General features: G+C 45.2%; 2 protein-coding genes across 2 annotated transcripts; one reads left to right on the top strand and one right to left on the bottom strand.

Moving 5' to 3' along the window:
* Positions 1-23: 23 nt before the first annotated feature.
* LOC123492610 (kelch repeat and BTB domain-containing protein 13-like) lies at positions 24-3,922 on the bottom strand. Its single transcript, XM_045225275.1, has one exon. It carries the CDS (start codon positions 3,662-3,664, stop codon positions 2,126-2,128), a length of 1,539 nt encoding a protein of 512 aa, XP_045081210.1. The 5' UTR covers positions 3,665-3,922; the 3' UTR covers positions 24-2,125.
* A 917-nt stretch (positions 3,923-4,839) lies between these two features.
* Positions 4,840-16,506, top strand: LOC123492611 (ras-like protein family member 12). The gene is made up of 6 exons (XM_045225276.1): positions 4,840-5,140; positions 5,389-5,509; positions 5,807-5,863; positions 6,160-6,233; positions 6,672-6,862; positions 14,899-16,506. The coding sequence occupies exons 2-6, from the start codon at positions 5,398-5,400 to the stop codon at positions 15,245-15,247; spliced, it is 783 nt and encodes a 260-aa protein (XP_045081211.1). The 5' UTR covers positions 4,840-5,140; positions 5,389-5,397; the 3' UTR covers positions 15,248-16,506.
* The last annotated feature ends 62 nt before the right edge of the window (positions 16,507-16,568 follow it).

Raw genomic sequence — 16,568 nt, 5'->3', positions numbered from 1 at the left:
GGCGCTGTTCAAAAGTAGTGCACTATATAGGGAATAGGGTGCCATTTGGGATGCAACCTATGTTACTGGTCAGTCATATTATAAATAATAATATTATCTGTATTTGAAGGGTGTGTGTACGGCGTGAAAGATCGAAACCTGAAAGAAACTTGTCAATCTTTTTTTATATGGCAGGTTGCCTGAAAGGACCCACTTGAAGTTGTACATACTGTAACTTGCACTTTAAAATTAACTGAATGTATTTTGTATTTATTTGTTTTGTTTTTGCCTATGATACAGAACTATTGTATACAGATCAAATGCATATGAGCATTGAGATTTCTGTTTTCAGATGTTACAAAAAACATTGACGATTAATATAAATGCAATAAACTTGTAAATCCTACTCATGTCTCATGGTACCCACATCATATTAGATCTTGATTTGTGTGGGAGACACTTCCACATTTTTGCCATGCTTTCCCCGCCGACGTGTGCTCATTTTGGATGGGGTTAGCACAATACAGGTTTGTTATTTGACTATCAAAGCCACGGCAGAACTTAGATGGGAGCAGCGAAGCGAATGGAAGAGTCGGCATCTATTAAAGATGTGTATCTTCTGTTGATGGACCGGGAAAGCTTTAGAGAACCACTATGTTTGTTCAGGAGAGCATTTCTTTTATCACTTTGCTATTAATGAACTTCACTCATAGACTGTACACCGACTGTAGACCAGTGGTGGCTGGTGGCACATTAAATGGGGAGGACGGTCTCATAGTAATGGCTGGAACGGAATAAATGGAATGGTCTTAAACACATCAAACACCTGGTTTCCATGTGTTTGATACCATTCCATTTACTCCATTCCATTCATTATTATGAGCCGTCCTCCCTCACCAGCCTCCTCTGCTGTAGACTAAAGAATGAAGGAAAGAACCATTCTCATATCATCAAGGGAGATTTTTGCCTGTTTGTTAACTGTAGGGGAAATTAATGTTTATATAATTTGATAAGTGGAAAAAATCTGCACATCATTAGCAACATTCCTCATCCATTAACACATTATTTGAAGAGTGTTTTATTGGGTAATTACAAAGACGATTATTTCATATCTCTTCTGCCAAAGACAATCTATTAATTTGAATTCTCCAATCCTGTATTTACACAGGCAATCCCATGGAGAAGACAAATCTCTCCTTCAACGGATACCTGTCCTGAGATGGCAGCAAACATGCACTCGTTACCGAAATGTTATATTGTACAGCGTGAACACTGCCAGCCTTATCTTACCCTGTTCTCTAGCCATGAATGCCTTGGGGACCTGAGCCTGGGTTATAAATGGTTTGTTTGTTGTAAAAACAGGAAAAGTATTTCAGTCTTTACGTACATTACTGAACATGTGTTTGGTTTCCATGGAAAGAGCTCTCTGATATGGCTGTATCCACTCAATGTAATGAATCACTTAATTATAGTAAACTTTATAGTACACTACACTTGGATACCGAGTCAAATTACCCAGAAGGTTACTTGAGGCAACATTAACCAAGAACTATGGAAGTCAATATTATTATAGTTTCTTAAATGCTATTTAATTGTTCTTGGAAGATATGCTGCATTCATGACATGCCGAAACTAGGAAACTGATATTTCTGACTTAGAAACTCGTTGTAGAAAGACAATACCAGAGTTTACCACTTGGAAAGTATCTGAATCAACCAATAGGAAGCTCTACGCAAATAACTTAAGTACATTTTAACTCAGAGGTTCCGAGTTTTTGATTTGTTATGAATGCAGCAAACTTGAATGTTTTACAAATTACAGTTGTCTCTGACATTTACATATTTAGACCATTCAGAATGGTACAATGCTATGTAATATTCAGATATAAATATGTTATGAAGAGCAAACATGCCTCTCTGACATGTAGAAAAAGGAATCATGTCAGCTGTATTCAAGACATTTCTTTCTGCAATCTTCCACAACGTTTGCCTACTGAAAGTGGCCGAAGTAACAGACTAAACCAATTCACAGGAAGTCAGTCAAAGCGTTCTAGTTAATTGTCCTGTCTCTGAGAGTGAAACAACTGCACACAAAAAGTTGTTGGTTTGTCAGGAGATATTAAAAGACCAAACTTATTCACAGGAAGTCAGTCGAAGCATTGCAGCAGAGAGTCTCTGCGTCTGTGGTCAATCCGATTCCCAAACTCCAGCCCGTCCGTCAACACCTCAGTGTTTCCCACAGTCTTGGCCTTAGGCAGTCTCATGAGAAACGTGTACATGGAGCCGATTCGCCCGAAGCCTTTCGTCTCCCTCTTAGTTTTCCATCTGTACTCCTCCACGGCAAACTCCGTCGTCCTCATGCGGTTGAGGGTGAACACTGAGTCCCCTCTTACTACCGAGGTGAACAGGGCTCCTTTACTGTTTGCGTATTGCCCTGGCAAGGCCGTCCACTGACCCATAGTCAGGTTATAGCAGTCCATCACGCACATCAGGAAGTCTTCGCAGGGCCCGTTGCGCATTACATACAGATTGTCCCTGTGGCCCACCATGCAGTGGCCATAGCTCTGGTCACGGACCAGCGTGGTGACCAGGACCCATTGGTCCCTCTCAGGAACGTACTCGTGGATCTCCGTAGCGCCCTTGGGCTTCCAGAGGCAGATGAAGATGCGGCTCATGGCTTTGGTGGAGGCCACGTTGGCGGCTCGGCAGGGGAGATTAGCGGCGAAGTGCCAGGCGGCTGTGGAGACGCTGTACTTCTCCACCAATGCCATGGACTTCCTGTCGAACTCCCCACCGATGGCGTAGAGGCAGCCTTCGTGGCCCACTAATGTAAAGTTGTAGCGAAGCTGCTGGGGACTCAAAATAGTGGACCAGGAGTCACTCTCTGGGTCATAGCAGAAGCCAGAGTCCACAACTTTCTTGCTGACGTCGTGGACGCCTCCTATAATGTACAGCTTGTTGTCTAGCACGGTCACACCTGCCATCGTGGTGCTTGTGTTTAAGGGTAGGTGACTCAGCACCTTCCACTCTCTATCTTCGTCATCCAGGTAGCAGACCGTCCTCTGACAGTCCTGGAGCTGCTCGACGGTAGGAGAGTGGCTGCAGACTGTGACGTACCGACTGGGGATGAGAGACTCAACGTACTCCACTAGGTCTTCTGATAAGGTGCTCACAACATCCTCCTTCAGGTCTGAGTACATGTCTTTAATGAATAAAGCAGCTTGATGGGACAGATCCAACAAACCGTAGGTCGTGGCCGTGTGGTACATCAACAAGCAATTCTCTGAGTTGATGATATTGATCAGGTGCTTTGTCACGGACTCCATCTGTAGAAAGGCGGAGCACTCGATGGCTTCCACGATCTCGTCACCACCCAGGATGGGGCGATCCCCGTCCAGGACCCGGAGCGCCAACACAAATCCCCGGGCACTCAGCCCTTGCAGGTGGACCTCATCCTGTTGGCATTCCCGCATTCCCGACTGGAAGAGGGCTCGAAAGTACTCACAGTGCTGCTCGAGTAGGGCTTTGTTCACCACAAAAACGCTCCCGTCAACTCTCACTTTCAGGCTGTCCATCCCTGTGTCCAAAGGCTTGCAGAGGGCAGGCTCGTCACTGTCGGTCCCTGAGCCCGGGCAGCTGTTTGACTCCATCACCTCAATCGAAGTGTTCAAACAGCAAATTTGCATTTGTCAAGAGGGACGAAGGGCTGAGTCAGATCAAAATACCTCATGTCCTAGCATGGCATTTTATCCATGATATTTCCTTTAGGTACAGTAGCAGCTAGACCGAATCCCCCCTTTCCTCTCCTCTGCGCAGAGCAGATGCAGTTGACAGAGTATCCACTGTTTGTATCGCACTTCACAGCTACGAGAATAGCAGAGGCTATAGATAGCAGTTAGGCAACGTGTGGCACAGTTGTAATACATTATGATGGCATGCAGCCAGAGGGGAATCTAGTGTTGACTTGCTGGAAAGGGGAGATGGGTCGGATGGCAGTGGGTGGGTGAGTGGATGGGCACAGCAGTACAGTTATGCTGATGATTTATTGGTCTTTGTCTGTGAGGCTGACAGTTTGTGCCAGCGGAAAATGTCAGAACTCTTGGCCTTGGAGCGGTTGGGCAAAGGTGAGAGACAACAATAGATTGTTCCACGAGGTCACATTTGTTATACGAGACTATTATTCCAAACAGTTAAATTCTTAGTAACCTTGTCTGTTAGGGATCTGTTGCCCATGACAACAGCATGCTACCAGTCCTTGTTCCAATACAGTCCTGGCACCTGTGCAAATACTTACATGCACATGGACGGATTCACCTACTGTAGTATAAATCGCTCACCCCCTATAAAGATAATGTAAATGTTTACATACAAGGCTACATAATTACTCCTCTCTCTCTCGGCCATCCACCCAATACAAACAGGGGCGTTCTTCCAACAGAGACCAGAGACCACCTTTGCCACCAATGTAGAGATTGAGGGGGAAGTGGAGTTCTCATTCATGAAAGGGTAAAGGGGGAAACCAACTCCAGTATGTCAAAAGGTAGCTTTCCTTTGTTCTTTCTGTTCAAATATGTCAGGTTTGAATCTATTACACAAGCAGTTACCTTAACATGTGCAAAGTATTAACTGTGAAGTTATGTGATTATCTGTGGAAAATATGTTGCATCAAGACTTCATCAGAATCACTCACTCACTGGATGCAATCCAACCATCTCAACAACTAACTGACATTACAACCATTTTCTTGATGTCCTTGTTTCTTGTCAATGAAGTTAGTTGGAGATGGGGTAGGCCTACCTTGCCAAATCATATCTCACTGCATGTAGAATAATTATGAGAGACCTCACCTCGGTTCCCTTAAATGGAGTTTGGCAAAGCAGCAACATTCTTCAGCAAATGTTCATCGATTCCTCTACTACACGCAAGGTCCTTCCAGCTGCGCACGCAGGGAGCCGCTCGCGCTCCTTTCACCATCGAGTATGAGCATCCTCATTATCCGACAAGATTTAAGAGCGCGTTCTAAAAACTCGTTGGGATGTTCTTATTGCATTTGGATTCATATTAATTTAAACGTAATAATGAAACATTTTTAACCACATCAAACCAACTAGCAGATACACTTCTTCTACAGTCTTCAAGGTACTCTGAGGAATTATTTTAAGGTAAGGTGCGGTTATATTGGAACGTTATGGAAACGTCCAACTTGGGCGTTATTTGTGTTTCCTGTATAGTAGCCTATCATCCATATGCATTAATATGAGTGTTTGTGATACCGTTATAAACATCTATATTATTTGGTTATGATATGTTGTTGTTTTATTGTAAAAATATTCTGAATAATGCATGTGGGCACTGAATAAAAATCATGTTACTTGGGTCTGTTTTGAAAACTTGTGTGCCTGGGTTTTAGTCTTTAAAGATGTCACTGATGTTTGGGAAGGCAAGGAGCTGTAACTTCTCTGCTATCCCTGAGGGGGGACAACCTGAGGTCAATGTGGTCGTCCTCGGAGTGATGGGCTCGGGAAAATCAGGTGGCCCACCCGTTTTACGATTTGATTTGATTTGATGCCTTGATTTGTCATCCCTAGTATTTGTAGTGGATTAGATCCCAGTTTTGTTGAGATGTTATTCCAGTTTCGATAGTCCCAGTTTTGATAGTTTGTTATTCATGAAAACCAATCTACTCCTATCTGATATTTCATGGGGGTGTTTATATAAAAACAGGGTTCCCATGCCCCATTTGGGACACTAGATTGTACAGTGTGACAGACTGACAACAAAGAGCTGAATCTAAACAGGAAGTGAATGTTTCTCTTTTCTCTCTTCAGCGTTGACTGTCAAGTTTCTCACCAAGCGCTTCATCAGTGAATATGACCCCAATCTAGGTAAGCTTCCATTTGTTACCTTCTGAAATAAAATGCAATTGTCAAGAAATATCCCTGTTAAGTAAATAATGTAGGCGCTGTCCTAACACCCCCTCTAGTACCGTTTAGAATCCCACAGTGCATTGGGCCTTTTATGGTATGCTAATATGGACATTGGAACACCTCTGTAATAGTTTGCATACACTAACTATACAAGAAGTTGGCAGATGCACTTTCAGAGAAATGTACAATAAACTGACTGTATTGTGATGTTGGGTCCATGTTGTGACCTCCATGTTGTGTTCACTGCCATCTAGAGGATACTTACTCTTCTGAGGAGATGGTGGACCAACAGCCTGTCGTTGTGAAAGTCATGGACACAGCTGACCAGGTGGGACTAGTCTATTTTGAAAGACTATACTACTGTCATTGTGCCTTTGAGGCACTGAACTGCTCCAGGGGCGCTCCTCTGCTGCTGACGCTGTGCTGCTCCGAGTACCAGCCTGTTGTGTGTTTCTGTGGGTGTTGTGTGCGGTTGGATATTGTGACAGAAGAAAATAAGGTTTTCAGATTTGTATTGAGAGAGAGAGGATGATAGTGAGGAAAGATAGAGGTTGCGTCAAAGGGCAGTAGGTCGGATTCAAACCTGTAGACGTGTGTGCCGGAGGCTGGGGTATTACCACCAGAAGAGCCAGGCCACGATGACAGAATTTCTGTTTAAATGAATCTATGTGCAAATGGATACCATTTGAAGACGTATTGATTTATTTAGAATAACATGCCACTAATTGTTTTGAAGTGATTACCTTTTCTCCTTGTCTACCTTCAGGATGGCCCAGTGAACTGTGAGCGCTACCTCTCGTGGGCCAGTGCCTTCCTTGTAGTCTACAGCATAGACAACAGACGGAGCTTCGAGGGCTGCCAACAGTACCTGGAGGCCGTCACCGTCCACACCAAGGCCCTGCAGCCCGAGACCCCCATTATACTGCTGGGCAACAAGCTGGACATGGAGAGATACAGGTGTGCAGGGAATTGGGGGGGGGATGGAAGTCCGAGTGGGACTCGAACCCGCAACTACTCGTCTGTTAGTGTAATGCTTGAGGCATTATGCCAAGAGGTCCAAACAGCATTTAAAAGAAAACTTTTTACCCCTTTTTCTCCCCACTTTAATGATATCCAATTGGTAGTTACAGTCTTGTCCCATCGCTGAAACTCCTGTACGGACTCGGGAGAGGCGAAGGTCGAGAGCCATGCGTCCTCCGAAACACAACCCTGCCAAGCCACACTGCTTCTTGACACACAGCTCGCTTAACCCGGAAGCCAGCCGCACCAATGTGTCGGAGGAAACACCGTACAACTGGCGACCGATGTCAGCTTGCAGGCACCTGGCCCGCCACAAGGAGTCGCTAGAGCGCGATGGGACAAGGAAATCATGGCTGGCCAAACCCTCCACTAACCCAGATGACGCTGGGCCAATTGTGCGCCGCCTCATGGGTCTCCCGGTCACGGCCGGCTGTGACACAGCCTGCGATCGAACCCGGGGCTGTAGTGACGCCTCAAGCACTGCGGTGCAGTGCCTTAGACCGCTGCGCCACTCGGGAGGCGGTCCAAACATCTTAGCCAAATACATTTCAACTCCGTTTTTCACAATTCCTGACATTTAATCCTAGTAAATATTCCCTGTCTTAGGTCAGTTAGGATCACCACTTTATTTTAAGAATGTGAAAGGTCAGAATAATAGTAGAGAGAATGATTTATTTCAGCTTTTATTTATTTTATCACATTCCCAGTGGGTCAGAAGTTTACATACACACAATTAGTATTTGGTAGCATTGCCTTTAAATTGTTTAACTTGAGTCAAACGTTTCGGGTAGCCTTCCACAAGCTTCCCACAATAAGTTGGGTGAATTCTGGCCCATTCCTCCTGACAGAGCTGGTGTAACTGAGTCAGGTTTGTAGGCCTCCCTGCTCACACACGCTTTTTCAGTTCTGCCCACACATTTTCTATAGGATTGAGGTCAGGGCTTTGTGATGGCCACTCCAATACCTTGACTTTGTTGTCCTTAAGCCATTTTGCCACAACTTTGGAAGTATGCTTGGGGTCATTGTCCATTTGGAAGACCAAGCTTTAACTTCCTGACGGATGTCTTGAGATGTTGCTTTAATATATCCACATAATTTTCCTTCCTCATGATGCCATCTATTTTGTGAAGTGCACCAGTCCCTCCTGCAGCAAAGCACCCCACAGCATGATGCTGCCACCCCTGTGCTTCACGGTTGGGACGGTGTTCTTTGGCTTGCAAGCCCCCCTTTTTCCTCCAAACATAACAATGGTCATTATGGCCAAACAGTTCTATTTTTGTTTCATCAGACCAGAGGACATTTCTCCAAAAAGTACGATCTTTGTCGCCATGTGCAGTTGCAAACTGTAGTCTGGCTTTTTTATGGCGGTTTTGGAGCAGTGGCTTCTTCCTTGCTGAGCGGCCTTTCAGGTTATGTCGATAAAGGACTAGTTTTACTGTGGATATAGATACTTTTGTACCTGTTTCCTCCAGCATCTTCACAAGGTCCTTTGTTGTTGTTCTGGGATTGATTTGCACCTTTCTCACCAAAGTACGTTCATCTGTAGGAGACAGAATGCGTCTCCTTCCTTAGCGGTATGACGGCTGCGTGGTCCCATGGTGTTTATACTTGCTTACTATTGTTTGTACAGATGAACATGGTACCTTCAGGCGTTTGGAAATTGCTCCCAAGGATGAACCAGACTTGTGGAGGTCCACAATTTATTTTCTGAGGTCTTGGCTGATTTCTTTTTATTTTCCCATGATGTTAAGCAAAGAGGCAATGAGTTTGAAGGTAGGCCTTGAAATACATCCACACGTACATCTCCAATTGACTCAAATTATGCAAATAGCCTATCAAAAGCTTCTAAAGCCATGACATCATTTTCTGGAATTTTCCAAGCTGTTTAAGGCACAGTCAATTTATTGTATGTAAACTTCTGACAATGTGGAATTGTGATACAGTGAATTATAAGTGAAATAATCTGTCTGTAAACAATTGTTGGAAAAATGACTTGTGTCATGCACAAAGTAGGTGTCCTAACGGACTTGCCAAAACTATAGTTTGTTAACAAGAATTTTGTGGAGTGGTTGAAAAACAAGTTTTAATGACTCCAACCTAAGTGTATGTAAACTTCGGACTTCAACTGTAGCTACTAAGGATGTGTACTGCAACTGCAGGCACTCAGAGCTCACTACTGGCTCATATCAGCATAGCAAGTAGCAGTGATACATACCACAGTAGATAGATATGGAGAGATACCGGTGTTGAAGTCTTGCATGCCAAGATGTCTGTTTAAGACTGTTAGAGACATGGCTGGTGGACATGGAAAGAGACAGGTGCATTTAATTAGAAATAGGCTTACTGTACATGCACGCTTCCCAATATAACCTGGTTCATCCCCACCAAAGCGGACCTGCGATTCAAACCCACACCACAACGACATAACATACTCTAAAAGCCAAGGCATGTCTTGGTCCGTGCCGACAGTGCTTCAAGGAGGAGCGATGCCATCTGAAAAGTTATGTTTTGGCCCATAGCCTCTCAAGTAACACCAAAGCGTTTTGCAGCTGTAGGCCTACTTCTGGTACTCATCTGAAAGCCTGAAATGAAACATCATGTCAGTCCTACTCAATGTTAATGCACACCGCCACCACTGCTGCATGTGTGGCAACCCAAGGCCTCTTAGCTGGTGTTTATGGAAAGACTAATGTGTATTGAAGCACTTCCAGTAAAGTTGATTCATGGCAAGACTCCAACCACTTATATCTGTCTCCCAGTGTAAGACGTCGTCATGTTGCTATATTTAACCAAAACATATCATGTGCATAAATTTATGAAGCAATAATGGCCAGCAGACTTATAGCCACTCCAACACATCTTATTTTTTTCTTCTAAGTGTAAGACGTTGTCATGTTGCTAGTAACAAAGCATGATGTGTAATTACATTTTTAGGGGAGACAACATTTCTTCGGTTCCATCAGATGACGTCCTGACAACTGATAGACAGAAATGTTCTTGCAACATTGCCCATGAAATGAACATTAATATATTATTTTAAATATATTTTTTACCCCCAATTTTGATCTTGTCTCATCGCTGCAACTCCCCAACAGGCTCAGGAGGTGAAGGTCGAGTCATGTGTCCCCCGAAACATGACCCGCCAAACCGTGCTTCTTAAATCAAATCAAATCAAATCAAATCAAATTGTATTGGTCACATGCGCCGAATACAACAGGTGCAGACATTACAGTGAAATGCTTACTTACAGCCCTTAACCAACAGTGCATTTATTTTAAACAAAAAAAGTAAGAATAAAACAACAACAAAAAAAGTGTTGAGAAAAAAAGAGCAGAAGTAAAATAAAGTGACAGTAGGGAGGCTATATATACAGAAAAAGAAAAAAAAGGAAATAAAAGAAGGGGGTACCGTTGCAGAGTCAATGTGCGGGGCCACCGGCTAGTTGAGGTAGTTGAGGTAATATGTACATGTGGGTAGAGTTAAAGTGACTATGCATAAATACTTAACAGAGTAGCAGCAGCGTAAAAGGATGGGGTGGGGGGGCAGTGCAAATAGTCCGGGTAGCCATGATTAGCTGTTCAGGAGTCTTATGGCTTGGGGGTAGAAGCTGTTGAGAAGTCTTTTGGACCTAGACTTGGCACTCCGGTACCGCTTGCCCGTGCGGTAGCAGAGAGAACAGTCTATGACTAGGGTGGCTGGAGTCTTTGACAATTTTGAGGGCCTTCCTCTGACACCGCCTGGTATAGAGGTCCTGGATGGCAGGGAGCTTTGCCCCAGTGATGTACTGGGCCGTACGCACTACCCTCTGTAGTGCCTTGCGGTCAGAGGCCAAGCAGTTGCCATACCAGGCGGTGATGCAACCAGTCAGGATGCTCTCGATGGTGCAGCTGTAGAATTCTTTGAGGATCTGAGGACCCATGCCAAATCTTTTTAGTCTCCTGAGGGGGAATAGGCTTTGTCGTGCCCTCTTCACGACTGTCTTGGTGTGTTTGGACCATGATAGTTCGTTGGTGATGTGGACACCAAGGAACTTGAAGCTCTCAACCTGTTCCACTACAGCCCCGTCGATGAGAATGGGGCGTGCTCAGTCCTCTTTTTTTTTCCTGTAGTCCACAATCATCTCCTTTGTCTTGGTCACGTTGAGGGAGAGGTTGTTGTCCTGGCACCACATGGCCAGATCTCTGACCTCCTCCCTATAGGCTGTCTCATCGTTGTCGGTGATCAGGCCTACCACTGTTGTGTCGTCGGCAAACTTAATGATGGTGTTGGAGTCGTGCCTGGCCATGCAGTCATGGGTGAACAGAGAGTACAGGAGGGGACTGAGCACGCACCCCTGAGGGGCCCCCGTGTTGAGGATCAGTGTGGCAGATGTGTTGTTACCTACCCTTACCACCTGGGGGCGGCCCGTCAGGAAGTCCAGGATCCAGTTGCAGAGGGAGGTGTTTAGTCCCAGGATCCTTAGCTTAGTGATGAGCTTAGAGGGCACTATGGTGTTGAATGCTGAGCTGTAGTCAATGAATAGCATTCTCACGTAGGTGTTCCTCTTGTCCAGGTGGGAAAGGGCAGTGTGGAGTGCGATAGAGATTGCATCATCTGTGGATCTGTTGGGGCGGTATGCAAATTGGAGTGGGTCTAGGGTCTCTGGGATTATGCTGTTGATGTGAGCCATGACCAGTCTTTCAAAGCACTTCATGGCTACAGACGTCAGTGCTACGGGTCGGTAGTCATTTAGGCAGGTTATCTTAGAGTTCTTGGGCACGGGGACTATGGTGGTCTGCTTGAAACATGTTGGTATTACAGACTCAGTCAGGGACATGTTGAAAATGTCAGTGAAGACACTTGCCAGTTGGTCAGCACATGCTCGGAGTACACGTCCTGGTAATCCGTCTGGCCCTGCGGCCTTGTGAATGTTGACCTGCTTAAAAGTCTTACTCACATCGGCTACGGAGAGCGTGATCACATAGTCGTCCGGAACAGCTGGTGCTCTCATGCATGCTTCAGTGTTGCTTGCCTCGAAGCGAGCATAGAAGTGGTTTAGCTCGTCTGGTAGGCTTGTGTCACTGGGCAGCTCGCGGCTGTGCTTCCCTTTGTAGTCTGTAATAGTTTTCAAGCCCTGCCACATCCGACGAGCGTCAGAGCCAGTGTAGTATGATTCAATCTTAGACCTGTATTGACTCTTTGCCTGTTTGATGGTTCGTCGGAGGTCATAGCGGGATTTCTTATAAGCGTCCGGGTTAGAGTCCCATTCCTTGAAAGCGGCAGCTCTACCCTTTAGCTCAGTGCGGATGTTTCCTGTAATCCATGGCTTCTGGTTGGGGTATGTACGTACGGTCACTGTGGGGACGACATCATCGATGCACTTATTGATGAAGCCAGTGACTGATGTGGTGTACTCCTCAATGCTGTCTGAAGAATCCCGGAACATGTTCCAGTCTGTGCTAGCAAAACAGTCCTGTAGCTTAGCATCTCCGTCATCTGACCACTTTTTTATTAACCGAATCACTGGTGCTTCCTGCTTCAGTTTTTGCTTATAAGCAGGAATCAGGAGGATAGAGTTATGGTCAGATTTGCCAAATGGAGGGCGAGGGAGAGCTTTGTATGCGTCTCTGTGTGTGGAGTAAAGGTGGTCTAGAGTTTTTTTCCCTCTGGTTGCACATTTAACATGCTGGTAGAAATTAGGTAGAACGGATTTAAGTTTCCCTGCATTAAAGTCCCCGGCTACTAGGAGCGCTGCATCTGGATGAGCGTTTTCCTGTTGATTAATGGCCTTGTACAACTCATTCAGTGCAATCTTAATGCCAGCATTGGTTTGTGGTGGTAAATAGACAGCTATGAAAAATATAGATGAAAACTCTCTTGGTAAATAGTGTGGTCTACAGCTTATCATAAGATACTCTACCTCAGGCGAGCAAAACCTCGAGACTTCCTTAGTATTTGATTTTGTGCACCAGCTGTTGTTTACAAATATACAGAGACCGCCACCCCTTGTCTTACCAGAGTCTGCCGTTCTGTCCTGTCGATGTAGCGTATAGCCTGCTAGCTGAATGTTATCATTGTTGTCGTTCAGCCACGACTCCGTGAAACATAAGATATTACAGTTTTTAATGTCCCGTTGGTAGGATAACCGTAATCTTAAATCGTCAATTTTATTCTCAAAAGATTGAACGTTGGCTAATAGGATTGATGGGAGAGGCAGTTTACTCGCTCGCCGTCGGATCCTTACAAGGCACCCGGATCTGCGTCCGCGATATCTCTGTCTCTTCCTCACGCGAATGACGGGGATCTGGGCCTTGTCGGGTGTCTGTAGGATATCCTTCGCGAACGCCTCGTTGAATAAAAAATCTTCGTCCAATGCGAGGTGAGTAATCGCTGTCCTGATATCCAGAAGCTCTCTTTGGTTATAAGAGACGATGGCAGAAACATTATGTACAAAATAAATTACAAATAACGCGGAAAAACACACATAATAGTACAATTGGTTAGAGGGCTGTAAAACGGCAGCCATCTTCTCCAGCGCTGTTAACCTGGAAGCCAACCGCACCAATGTGTCGGAGGAAACACTGTTCAACTGATGACTGAGGTCAGCTTGCAGGCGCACGGCCCGCCACAAGGAGTCACTAGAGCGCAATGAGCCAAGTAAAGCCCCCTGGCCAAACCCTCCCCCTAACGATGCTGGGCCAATTGTGCACCACCCTATGGGACTCCCGATCACGGCCGGTTGTGACACAGCCAGGGAGCGAACCCGGGTCTGTAGTCACACCTCTAGCACTGCGATGTAGTACCTTAGACCGCTGCGCCACTCGGGAGGCCCGAATATTAATATATTATGTTCTGAGAATATGGCAACCATGTTCTGTGTATGTTTGGTGGGACGTTGATGGAATATACTCTTAACGCTCAGAAAACTGGACACATGAATGTTCTTGCAACGTTCCCATGAAACGTGTCTAGAACATTCATATCTTATGTTCTGAGAACATGGCAACAATGTTCTATGTATGTTTGGTGGGACATTGATGGAATATTCTCAGAACCGACAGAAAACTGGACACATACATGTAAATGTTCTTGCAATGTTCCCATGAAACGTGTCTAGAAAATGTATATCTTAAGTTCTGAGAACATGGTCACCGAGTTCTGGGTAAGTTATATTTGAATGGAATGGTCTCTTGGAACATTCCTATGAAAACGTTAGTTCATGACCTAATGAGAATGCTCTCTAAAGTTGTGGGAATGTTTGTTGTTAGCTAGGGATGTAGGGTGTGTGATTTACTATTGATATGTGCAAAGTTGGCACATTATATTACTGACTAAAGTGGTCAGTGTGTTTTGGAGCTGTTTAAACTAAAGGGCTTCTGTTTTCTCTCTCTTCCTCTCTCTCTCCTTCTCTCTTTCTCTCTCTTTCTCTCTCGCTGTCTCTATCTCTCATTCTCTCGCTGTTATCACCTCTCTCTCTCTCCCTCTCTCACCCATTCTCTCTCTCTCTCTCTCTCTCTCTCCCTCTCTCTCTCCCTCTCTCCCTCTCTCCCTCTCTCCCTCTCTCCCTCTTTCTCTCTCTCTCTCTCTCTCTCTCTCTCTCTCTCTCTCTCTCTCTCTCTCTCTCTCTCTCTCTCTCTCTCTCTCTCTCTCTCCCTCCCTCTCTCTCCCTCTCTCTCTCTCTCTCTCTCTCTCTCTCTCTCTCTCTCTCTCTCTCTCTCTCTCTCTCTCTCTCTCTCTCTCTCTCTCTCTCTCTCTCTCTCTCCCTCTCCCTCTCTCCTCTCTCTCTCTCTCTCTCTCTCTCTCTCTCTCTCTCTCTCTCTCTCTCTCTCTCTCTCTCTCCCTCTCTCCCTCTCCCCCCCTCTCTCTCTCTCTCTCTCTCTCTCTCTCTCTCTCTCTCTCTCTCTCTCTCTCTCTCTCTCTCTCTCTCTCTCTCTCTCCCTCCCTCTCTCTCGCCTCACTCCCCATCACCCTGTCTCTCCCCCTCTGTCTTTCAGGCATGTGAGTAAGATGGACGGCTCGGCCCTCGCCTCTCGTTTCGGCTGCCTGTTCTTCGAGGTGTCTGCTTGCCTGGACTTTCTGTCTGTCCAGCGGGTCTTCCATGAAGCCGTGAGGGAGGCCAGGCGAGCGGGTGACAAGAGGAGCCCCCCGTTACGCCCCCTCTACATCAGCGAGGACAACAAGCCATTGGTCAGCCTCGCCACCGTGCCCCCATTCACCACCCCCTGCTACAAGGAGCTCCCCGTGCCTGCCACTGCCAAGTTGGTGACAGTCAAGTCGTCACGGGCCCAGAGCAAACGGCGGGCACCCACGCTGACGCTGCTCAAGGGCTTCAAAATCTTCTGATGACTCGATGGAGAATGAGACCAGATTTGGAATCGTGCTTAAAGACTGGAGATTTGAGGCTTCACTCAAACTTGTGCTGAAAGACTTAACTTGGACTTGTGCTCAGAGACTTGAGACTTAACTTGGACTTGTGCTCAGAGACTTGAGACTTAACTTGGACTTGTGCTCAGAGACTTGAGACTTAACTTGGACTTGTGCTCAGAGACTTGAGACTTAACTTGGACTTGTGCTCAGAGACTTGAGACTTAACTTGGACTTGTGCTTAGAGACTTGAGACTTAACTTGGACTTGTGCTCAGAGACCTGAGACTTAACTTGGACTTGTGCTCAGAGACCAGAGACTTAACTTGGCCTTGTGCTCAGACTTGAGACTTAACTTGAACTTGTGCTCAGAGACTTGAGACTTGACTCTGAGTGACTCAGGCTCGAAGACTTGAGACTCAACCTTGACTTGCCTAAAGTGACTTATTGATAAATCTGCCATAGTGGCTTACAATATGGACAAGTGAGAGAACTGTGAAATATGTTATGAAAGAGACAATGGACTGTGTCAAATGCGAAAAACAGAACAAAATGGAGACAGAATAACATACAACCAAGCCATCAACATATGCAGCAGAAGCTGTCATGGTTGATATCACCATCACTAAGTTGGAGCGTGTACCAAAACACCGTCATGACTTACTGCATCTTCAAGTCAAGAGAAGGAACAGCAATTATCATAGCTCCTTGAGAGATGGACAGTAATGGACTGGTGTTTAAACTGTCATTGTGAGTGTTGAATTTATATTGCCAAAGTCAGTTACTGGGACAGAGTTATGTTAGTTGCCAAATGTATTGTGGGGATTGGAGTGCTTATGATGGTGATGGTATGTTCACTGTAGTGTAGATTACTAACACTATGCAAATCTATTTTGATATACATTTTAATAAGCTTTAAAGGAAAACTAATTTGATCAAATGAAGACATATTTTGTTTATGTAGATACATTGAACTTATTTGACGTTGTAAACACATAACAGTAAGTAGCAAGTAAATCTTTGAGGTAAAGGCCCAGTGCAGTCAAAATTCAGTTTTTTTCTGTGTTTTATATTGTATTGTATAACAGTTGATGAAACACTGTAAAAGTGTAAAAAATGTGATCAGTGTTATTTCCTGATCGTTGCTGGTTTAAAAAACAATCTACATAGGACCTTCTAATCAGCAAGTTTGCATGGGCGGGAGTTTCGGCTTTCCATGGTGACATCACCATGCTATAAATTGGTTAATAGACCAATAACAAAGACCATTCCAAACATCTCTGCCAATAACAGCTAGTTTT

The sequence above is a fragment of the Coregonus clupeaformis genome, chromosome 15 (genome assembly GCF_020615455.1).
Source record: "Coregonus clupeaformis isolate EN_2021a chromosome 15, ASM2061545v1, whole genome shotgun sequence".
Classification (NCBI taxonomy): Eukaryota; Metazoa; Chordata; class Actinopteri; order Salmoniformes; family Salmonidae; genus Coregonus; species Coregonus clupeaformis.
The sequence above is the reverse complement of the archived record's forward strand: the minus strand, read 5'-3'. Positions and strand labels throughout refer to the sequence as shown.

Coding starts and splice junctions, on each gene's coding strand:
- LOC123492610 (XM_045225275.1), bottom strand. CDS start 3,664: ATGCAAATTTGCTGTTTGAACACTTCGATTGAGGTGATGGAGTCAAAC.
- LOC123492611 (XM_045225276.1), top strand. CDS start 5,398: ATGTCACTGATGTTTGGGAAGGCAAGGAGCTGTAACTTCTCTGCTATC. Junction 5,510..5,806: donor GATGGGCTCGGGAAAATCAG/GTGGCCCACCCG, acceptor TTCTCTCTTCAG/CGTTGACTGTCAAGTTTCTC. Junction 5,864..6,159: donor TGAATATGACCCCAATCTAG/GTAAGCTTCCAT, acceptor ACTGCCATCTAG/AGGATACTTACTCTTCTGAG.